We start from the raw sequence: 10,437 nt of genomic DNA, 5'->3' as shown, positions 1-10,437 counted from the left end.
ATTATCAATACTTGTTTTAGCACTAGGGAAATATGTAAAACAGTTTTTCTACAGTAAAAATTTGAAGGAGTATAACGCTTTAATTTAAATGAGAATTCTATTTTAAAGTTCTTATAGCAGCATGGTGTAGGTTAAGGCATTAGTGATGATTAGAAGACTTGTGTTTTAGTCTCCATCACGGCCACTAAGTATTAATAATAATGTTGTCTTGTTCCTAATTAGCTAAGTAAACTATGCCGTATTTTTTTTTCTGCCTATAAAAGGCTAGATATTTTAAGTCTCTTCTAGTTCTAAAATTCCATGGTGCTGAAATGCGACCATTTTCTCTCATATCTAAATTAATTTTTACCAAGACTACACACTGACTACTTCTAAGCCCTTGCACAAGGAATTCCACCATCATTAATCACCTACTATGTACTACATGTTACCAAGTAGTCAGGTTAGCTCTCTAACGTTACCATACCAAGGAAAGTTGGCTTTTTCCTTTCCAGAGGCTGATTACGCCCCATCCCTCTTCAAATTCAGTTAAAACAATTCAAGAATCCAGCTAATTAAATTCTTAGCTCAGTATAGCTCCCTAGCACAAACCACAGCGCTGCAGGACAGCGCTCGAGGAAAATGCATCTTAAAGGCTGTGCATTAAAAGTTGCCAGGGATCGGGCCGCTCACATTTCCTGGACAGCACAGAGCACACAGCGGTTCGGCCGGCTGTGCACCGCGCTGCTGGAAGGCGCGCTGGGGGTGAGGGCGAGCCAAAGCCAAGATTATTAATAGCTTGGGTGAGGGTGAGCGAGAGAGCAAAGGCATAATCTATCAAATAGAAGTCCCGAAGCCCTTTGGGTTGTAGAGATTAGAAAAGGGCCTGTTAAGACCCAAACTCGGGCAAGAAAAGAGAAGGTGGAACTGGGGAAAAAAAAAAAAAGAAACCTAAAAAACAACAGCGAGCAGGCTCCCGAGTTGCAGCGTTCACGGTGGGGCCGTTAAACGCAGCAGGAAAGTGGGCGTGGTTTCTCCTCTTCCCGCCTCCCCAGAGACTCGAGCCCAGGCCTTTCCCCTCATTTTCACCCCTGCCGGGTCCAATGGCTGCCCCCGCCGACAACCCGCGTCGGAAGCCGCCGCCCCCCGCGCCCTGCGCCGCGCCCGTCCTGGGGTCCCCTTCGCCCCACCCCACTGCCGGGCGAGAGGCGGTGGCTGCGGCCGTCACGTGTGCTGGCAGCCGCCAAGTGAGGCCGCTTTTGCGACGCGGTGACAGCCAAATGGTGCGACAGGAGGAGCTGCAGCCGCGGCCGCAGCGCCCCGCACGGAGAGGGTAGAGGCGGCTCCTGGCGTCGCCGGGAGGGAGCGACTGAGCGAACCGTGCGCCGCGGGCGGTGACGGGCAGGCGGGCGGCGAGAGGGAGCCCGCTACGAGTGCCCTCGCTCCCCGCTGCTCTCGATGAACCCGGCTGATTAAGCCGCGCCTCCACCAGGGGCTGCGCCTGCCATGAATCCCTAGGCTTTTTTTTTTTTTCCTTTCTCTCCCTGCTCCTCACCCCCCACCCGAGTCCCGTCCCGCCTTCTCCCGTCGCCAGCGGCGGCCGCGTCCAGGTGCGGAGTCCAGAGCGGAGCGCAATGGCGTCCAACCCCGAACGGGGGGAGATTCTGCTCACGGAGCTGCAGGTAAGGGCTGCGGCCCGGGCAGGACGCGCCAGTGGAGAAGCCGGGGAGAAAGTCTGGCGCGGGGTCGGGGCGGAGGGAAGCTCTGCGGCCGCCGCGCCCCTGGCCCGCTAAGTGCGGAAACTCGGGGATGTCACTCGGCAACCGCTTCCCCCGGGAGCCGGACCCTCTCCCCTGCCAAAGCCTCGGCCTGCCACCTCTTTAATTTGTTTCTACCTATCGGAGGGGACCCCATCTCTGTTGGCTGCCTGTGCTGCAGCAAGAGTCTGCTCTCAGCCGGTCCCCGGAGCGGCCACCTCGCTGCCCCCTCCCCTGGTGTCAGATCCGCCCGCGAAAGCCCCTGCGGCCCCCTCTCTCCGCCTGTCCGGGCCTCGCCCCGCCTTTCCACCGTACACCGCTCCTTAAACTCCTTTGAATGACTCCCAGGCTGTTTTCTCGTTCCTCCCCTTCTCCTCAGACTTCGCACAAAGAGCGCCCCCATAACTTCCAGCCCCTAGACAAGTTTTTTTTTTTTTTTTTCAAACGAGTCCCACCCAACGCTTGCTTCACTCCACGAGCTCCCTTCAGGTGATTGAGTTTCTTTCCTCTAGTTTGAGGGCTCTTTTTCTTTTTTACCAAGTGATAGATGTATATTCCCTTTCTCTGCTACTCCAGCTCAGATCCGGAAGCTCAGATGCTGATGCTTTTCAGACTTTCATTTTCCCTCCCATTTGAACACCAAAGAAAGAACTACAGAAGTTGTTTACAAATGAGAAAGCAGTCGACTTACGCACAACCTTGGGCACCACATGTCTGCAAATGATGAGAACAAAATAGATCCCTTAATTAATTAAGCCCATGTCGAGTAGCAATACTATTCTTTCCCATTTCCAGCTAAATGTCTGATGATGTGGGCACGATTTTTGTTTTTAGGTCTCTCGTATACGAGGGGACTTAAGCTACCCTGTAGGGTTTATTTTTCATTATTTTGGAGTGTTCCAGGGATGTTTGCCTCTTAATTTTAACAGTTGTTAAAATTTCATGGCTTTTCTTTACTTGGTTTGTTTTAATATAGTTATCTTTTAGCTATTTGAAGATTGGAGACGGGAATTAGGAGGAAAAATGCTTGCATTTCTTGTGGGTTGGGCAGTTAATTTTTTTTTTAAAGATAATCTAGAAACTCTGAAGAGTTGATTATTGATGACAGAGTTAAATATTGCAACTGCATCTAAATTTCTTGTTAAAACGCATTTTTCAATTGATCCCTATATAAGTTTGGTTCATTGTGCAGTCAGATGTAACCTTGAAGGCATTGCCATAATGCTTGATATTTCCTCCATAAAAATAGAAATTTCAACAATGTACATCAGTCCACTGTTGAAAATTTGGAATCCTTTCGAAATCGAAAGCTGAATTTCATATAACTGAAAATGTTGCTATGTAGTATTTTAATTACAGTTGGCTTTTTATAAACAAATCTTACAGCACACTACATTTGCTAAGTGAATGGAATTTATTATTTTATTAATTTACATGAACCTTTACAATAAAGATGATTTGAGGCACATTGGAAATAGTTTACATTGCCTAGTATTGAAAATGAAAAGCGTACTTTGGTTTTGACTGAGAAAAAGCCATTACAATAACAAGGGCATTTTTCTTTTGAATTGAGTGGTGTTAGAATTATAAAGTATTTGGTTTTGTATTTTATAGAAAGTTGGCATAAAAGATACTTTAGCACTGGAACTAAAAATGTTTTCATGTGTATTAAAATACAACTTTTAGGATCTTTTAATAAAATCAGTTTTGGCAATAACAAGGAAGCAAGTCAAAGAAATAAGAAATTTTAAATATGAGGACTTAAAAGTGGGACTGAAGTAGGGGAACACTTAATCTGAAGTTAGACTTTTAAATAAGCTACAATATAACCCCTTCCAGAAAAAGAACCCTTCTTATTGTTTCCTTATAAGTTGTCATGTATGGTTCTTATTAAGTGTTACTTTATAGATTGTCATGTATATCCAAGGCGTTTTTCTTGGTTTGACTACCAATTCTAATCAAAGTTATTACACTTAAATTTTATCATATTTATTAAAATATTTGAGAATATTATATCAGCACATAACTAATCATCATAAAATTTGCTTCACTGGGTATATCCATCTATTCAAACATTTGTATTATTTCATTCGGTCCTGAAACTAGTATATAGTAACCAAATATTTATCAAACTTGTTTTGAGAATCAATTTTTTTAAAAAGCTTCTAAATTGTTTGAATTTAGTTGCAAAATTGTTTAATATGAAGTTCTTAATGCTTCTCTGCCATTATGGGTTTTAAGTATTTAAAAAGTAAGTTCTGTAGCCAGTTTTAAAATGTATTTAATAGTTAAAAACTGTTACTTTGCTATATATCTTGTTTCACTCGGAAAGTTACATATTCAATCTAATTTTAACAAAATACCTGTTTATTTTAAAAATCCAACTTTTCATTATTTCTTCGAATTGTGTGGCAGAATTTGAAATACTTTATTACTTGAGCTGGAATTGGTTTATTAAAAAGCTTTTGTTGTGAAAAGACAAAACTAAAAAATCTGAAACTGCAGTATTCTGTCTTATTAATTACTGTAATAGTTCTATAACTTTCTAACTTTTTGCTAATAATTTAGGAGGCTTATTCAACAAGGAAGCATTAATAAAGTGCAGACAAGCTCTGGTGGCCAGAGGCTTCAGGGTCTGAGGAAGAATATTTCTTGTAGTGAAAATAAAAATAGGTTGTTTAATTGGCAATCTCTAATTTTTATCTCTGATAACTAATTTGTTGTATTCTCTTATTTTTTATTTGAAGTGTAACTTAGCAAGATACTTTTGTGAGGCTACATAAACTGAAGTTTATTTCCAGGGAAACTAGATCAATGAAAACTATAAAGAATCTCAAAATGAAAATGTTGACTACAACAGTAATTTTGTAGAATGCAGACCAAATAGAGAGCAGCATGCTAATAAAGTTACCTTGTTGATCGTTGGAGATTCATCGTCTTCATCAAAATGCCCAATAATTTGTTGGGCTGGAAATCTTAAATTCCATTTTCAGCAGAATTTATTTAGGTAGAGGTAACTCGCTGAAGTGAAAAGTTGAATAGTTAGCCTTAAATTACAGGTGTTAATTTCAACAGACAGTTATGGAGTATCTACTAAAGCTATATTGGAGGATATAAAGATGATAAGATAGATTTTTGCTTTCTAGAAGAGAGTACAAATAATATTTGTACTAGAAGAGAATTATAAGAGAGTACAAATAACATTCTTTGATTATATGCTGCTTGTCAGACTTTGTATTTAGTATCCTATACACCTTATTTGATCTTCACAGTAATCCAGTAAGGTGGATGTTGTTATTTCCATTTTATGGATCAGGAAACTGAGTTCAAGAATGTAAAGTAAATTACCAACTATTTTTTGAGTCTGAGTTTGAACTCGTCTATATGTATCCCATTATACCATTCTTTATAATTCTGTGGAACCGTAAATGTTCTGCATTCCAATGTTGTGTGAACTTTCCAAAAAGTGGCTAAAAATGTAGTTAACCAGGTTTAATTTTAACATAAGCTTTATGCTACTTGTTAGATCTCTCTATAATAAGGAAAAATTCCCACATTCTATTTGGTAGTCTGTAATTTAGCAGTGTTTTATTATTGTGAATAAGGTGTAATATTCCACAAAGAATAACAGTACAAATAACGTTTTTTCAGGCTTTCCTAATTTAACAATTACTGTTTTGGATAAAGGTGTCAAATATTTGCCCACAACGTCCCAAAAGATTTAGCATTTCTATGTAGACCATCCAATACTATAAACTTTGCTTTAAAATTTTAAGCTCATGTGTAACTCTTCATTTGACACTTAGTAGATGTGCAATACATTGATGAGAAGGTTCCATTTGTAGCTAGGATGAGGAATGTCTTGACTCTCTTAAGAGAAGTTCATTATAATTATTGGCATATGAAAATACTTAGTTTTCTTTAATTTACATTTCTAATCTGGTCTCCCAAAAATATTCTCTTGAAAAGTACAAAAGGGATTTGTGTAGTAATGTTACATCTACCTACAACCCACTGGCATTTTACTCATCTGATAGGAAATTAGGAGGTGGCATCTAATTTTGTAGTGATATTGGAAAGTGGAAGATGTGACTTGGAAGGATTACTTTCTAGAGTGGTTTGGGGGAAATGTAGTATGAGAATGTAGGCAGGTGGATAAGACAGGTTTTACTTTTTTTCAAATTATAAACATAATGCATATTTATTGTAGAGAATCTGGAAAATGCAAAAAAGCATAAAAGAAAGTAAGAGTTGCTCATAGTTCTGTCACTTAGAGATAACTGACAAACTTCCAACCTAAAAGTCCCATGGCTTTAGAGTCTATTTTCTCTTTTTTTTTCTTCCCTATCTCATTTTACTTGTTAGAATTTTTAAGAAAAATGAGGTACAGAGAGTTTTAAGATTGAAATAGCTATAGGTTAAAAAATTTTTTTTCTAGCTACTGGTTCTAGATAAGTAGTTCTAATTATAATTAGCCTATTGACTTTTTTATCACAAAATAATTTTGATTTTGAGTCATTGTTTTGTAATACAGTTAAGAAAAGTACAATATGGATTTAATAATAGACAATAATGATACGTAGCAACAAGTCTTTGAACAATAAATCAATAGTGTTGTTTTTCAGCTTAGATTTGATTACTGCTACTGTGAATACTGCAATGTTTATAACTTGCAACATATACTTTACTGAATTAGACATATTAAATAACTTGCTAAATATTTATTTATTGACTAGGTGAAAGTCTCTGTGCTAAAATTAGTGTTATTAAATGATGGCTCTGAAATGGATCATGTTTTCCTATCATCTCTCACTAGTGTAATAGAGATTAGATCTAGTCTCCTACAACTTCTGCCGTTCACATATAATCAGTATTGAAATAGGGAGAGGTAGGGGCACCTTCCAGACGTTATCTATTTACCCCAGGGCTTAGCATCTGATTCCGTGGGCTGTTTTTCTGCTTTTCAAGTTTGGCAGTGGTAAATTTTCATGTTATTTGTCAGGATATTCCTATGTCTACTTTTAAACAAATGTGGAGAGTGGAATAGTAGTTTATAAAGATTATTATCACTTAAAATAATGTTAGTTCCATAGCCATAAGTGATATTTGAATAAAACACTTAATTCTGCATCATTTCTTAGTAAAATGTACTGTGTTGAATAATTATCACATCTATTATTTCAAAGACCAAATTTACTCTAACCAGAATAAAACAAAATATGACATTTAATATGATTAACTTTTAATATACAGCAGAGTTCAAATTTGACAACAAAGTTAGAAAGTTGAAAACTAGTTAAAGCTTTAAAAAGATATTTAAAATTTAGAAGTAGAAAAACATACCAATGAAAAAGTAATTTCTAATGCCTTAGTAAAATAGATTTAGAGAATCTTTATTTTGATCCGTGTCTAGTTTCTCTTTATTATATCTGATATAATCTTATTTGAAACTAACTCTGTTACCATATTCGGTTTTTTTGCAATCTCAAAAAAATTAAATTTGTGTTACATCATGTACATTAATATTGTGAATAAAAAAATGACGAACAGGAAAGGCTGGGAAGAGTGTACTTGATAATAAACACCTTAAATTTAAAGATGAATGTTGAAGTCCCACATAAAGATGAACTGATACACAAGAATTATATAATAGATTTTATTATTAAGATTTATTCTAGAAATTTGGCAGTGATTACTTTATCTAATTGGTGAAAGCTTTACTGCCATGGCTCACAAGTATCTTAATTTATTGGAAAATAGTCATGACAGAATTTGGAATTTATTTTTGATTGTAGAAGACATACTTACCACGTAATACATGTGCTGAATATCTCATATTTTGCATGTTAATCATACTGTTTTCCCTTCCCTATAGTTGCCACCTTAGGGATTCTCTACAAAGGTGATTGTTCTCCCGTTTCAGAATTTTCATTGAATAAATTTCATGCAACTTTTGGATTTTTGCTTTTATTAAACCTCAGGTACACTGCATTAAATTAATCATTATCTGTCTTATCTATCATTATAATAAGTACTCGTGGACCACCATGCCCCCTGCCAAAAAAAAAGCTAGGAACTTAACCTTTTTATAGTTTCCCTCTAGCCCATCTTTCTACTCCACCTCCTTGTGAACCCAGGGAATCATCATCTTGAGTCCTGTGTTCATTTTCTTCCTTATACAGTAGTCCCCTCTTATCTGCAGTTTCAGTTACCAATGGTCAACTGTGGTCCAAAAATAGGTCAGTATAGTATAGTAATATAAGATACCTGGAGAGAGGGAGAGAGAGATCACATTCACATAGCTTTTTATTGTAGTATATTGTTATAATTGTTCTGTTTTATTGTTACTGTTAATCTCTTACTGTACCTAGTTTATAAATTAAACTTTAGAATATAAGACATGTAGGAAAAAACATGGTATATATAGGGTTCAGTATTATCCACAGTTTCAGGTATCCCCTGGGGGTCTTGGAGCTTATCCTCTGTAGATAAGATGAGACTACTGTGTGTACTTTTGTTGGATATATAATTTTAAAAGTTTTTAGTTTTTATATAATTGTGTTGAATATAATCTTTTCTAACTTGATTTTTCACCTATTTAAGATTTATCTATATTATTGCATGTTGCTGTTGTCATTTGTTTTAATAGCTATATAATATTTCAGAGTGAAATATTCATTAACTCTCCCGATTGTTGAATATTTGGATATTTATCCACTCTCCCATGTTGCTCAGTTATTTTCTGGTTTTTGTAATTGTAAACAAAGATACTATGGACACTCTGCATGTTTCCTATTGTATATATGTCAGAGTTTCTATTAATGATACCTAGAGGTAGAATTGCTTCCTCACGAGGTAGGTGAATACTCAACTCAAGAGATGATGCGGAACTTCCAATATGATTGTACCAGTTTGTATTCATATAAGCAATATATAAGAGATAAAAGATCCTGTGGTTATCCATCCTCTCCAACACTTGATTCTGTCTTTTTAATTTTTATCAATCAAAAGGGTGTAAAATGTCTCATAGTCTTGATGTGCCTTTTTGTATAATAATTATCACTGATGTAGAACATTTCTTTTTATGTTTCCTGACTGTGTTTCTTTCTTCTTTAGTGAAATTCTTATTTATGTCTCTTGCCTGTTTTTCTTATTGATTTATAAGAGTTCTTTATATTAATCATCTCTATATTGTGAATGTCTTCTCTCAGTTTCTAACTTGTCTTTTTCACTTTCTTTTAGGGGGCTGTGTGGGAGGGACAATTTTAAATGTTTTACCTTTCTTGGCAAATATGCAGAATTATTTACACCTTTATGATCAGATAAGCTTGCATTTAAAAGCTATTGTATGTTTGGCATAGAAAGGGTAAAGTAATACAGTTTATGTCCTGTGAATTTGTAAAGTATCTAAATGAATAACCATAGAAAGTTGTATACAATATTGTATCACTTCATACATTTTAGTCACTCAAATGCCAGTTGCCTCAGAGTAAATTTAGAAGCAAAGAAATAACAAAAATTATACATATAAATAGTGCTCATTTCCTGATTCCATATCTCTTTGATGCAAACTACTTATTAGTACTTAATATATTCTTTGGTTGAAGGGCAGTATATTTCAAGTATAGGATTATGTGAGTCAGTTATTCAGGTATTTGCATAGCATGCCAAAAAGAACTGTAGTTGATCTGATTTAATATTGGATGTAAAACAGAAAATATTAATCTTCTCTTGCACAATTTACTAATATTTACAAACCTAGAATCATACCTGCAGTTTTTTGTCATTGCTGTGGCATCTTTCGATGAAAATTTCTTTCTTTCTTTTTTTTTTTTTTTGAAACAAAGTCTTACTCTGTTGCCCAGGCTAGAGGAGTGCCGTGGCGTCATTCTAACTCACAGCAAACTCAAACTCCTGGGCTCAAGCAATCCTTCTGCCTCAGCGTCTCAAGTAACTGGGCCTACAGGCATGCGCCACCATGCCTGGCTAGTTTTTTCTATATGTTTTTAGCTGTCCAGATCACTTCTTTCTATTTTTTAGTAGAGATGGGGTCTCGCTCTTGCTCAGGCTGGTCTCGAACTCCTGACCTTGAGTGATCCTCCTGCCTCGGCCTCCCAGAGATGAAAATTTCTTAATACTAGTGAAATCAGATTTGTCCCTCTTATATCATACAGTAATTCCTCACTTAATGTTGTTGATAGATCTTGGAAACTGGCACTTTAAGTGAAACGATGTACAGCAGGTCTAAGGTCTAATGTTCAACATTGCTTTGTTATAACATCATTTCCCTGTAACATTGATAAGAAAAAAAAATGTTTTCTTTATACATTGTTTCACTTACAAAGTTTCCAAGGACCTATTGACAACATTAAGTGAAGACTCACTGTAATTGCTTTTCATACCCTGTTTAAGAAATTATTCTTTATCTTGGGTTTAAAAGATAGTCACCTATGTTTTCTGCTAAGAATTTTGAAGTTTTATTTTTTACATTTTAAGTCAATCCATCTGGAGTTGTTTTTTAATAGACTTTATTTTTTTAGAGCAGCTTTAGGTTCACGGCAAAAGTGAGAGGAAGGTCCACAGATTTCCCAAATACCTGCCGCCCTTCCATATGCATTACCGCATCCCTCACTTGAGTAGTATATTTGTTACAATTGATTAACCTACATTAACACATCATTATCACCCAGAGTCCATAGTT

General features: G+C 36.6%; 1 protein-coding gene across 1 annotated transcript in view; it reads left to right on the top strand.

Moving 5' to 3' along the window:
• Positions 1–1,157: 1,157 nt before the first annotated feature.
• Positions 1,158–10,437, top strand: part of PKN2 (protein kinase N2) — a 139,460-nt gene continuing 130,180 nt past the window's right edge. The window contains exon 1 of the mRNA XM_045547589.1: positions 1,158–1,661. Within this exon, the coding sequence (XP_045403545.1) occupies positions 1,614–1,661 (48 nt within the window). The 5' untranslated portion in view covers positions 1,158–1,613. The remainder of the gene's footprint in view (positions 1,662–10,437) is intronic.

The sequence above is a fragment of the Lemur catta genome, chromosome 3 (assembly GCF_020740605.2).
Source record: "Lemur catta isolate mLemCat1 chromosome 3, mLemCat1.pri, whole genome shotgun sequence".
Classification (NCBI taxonomy): domain Eukaryota; kingdom Metazoa; phylum Chordata; class Mammalia; order Primates; family Lemuridae; genus Lemur; species Lemur catta.
This window is presented reverse-complemented; position numbering and strand designations above follow the sequence as displayed.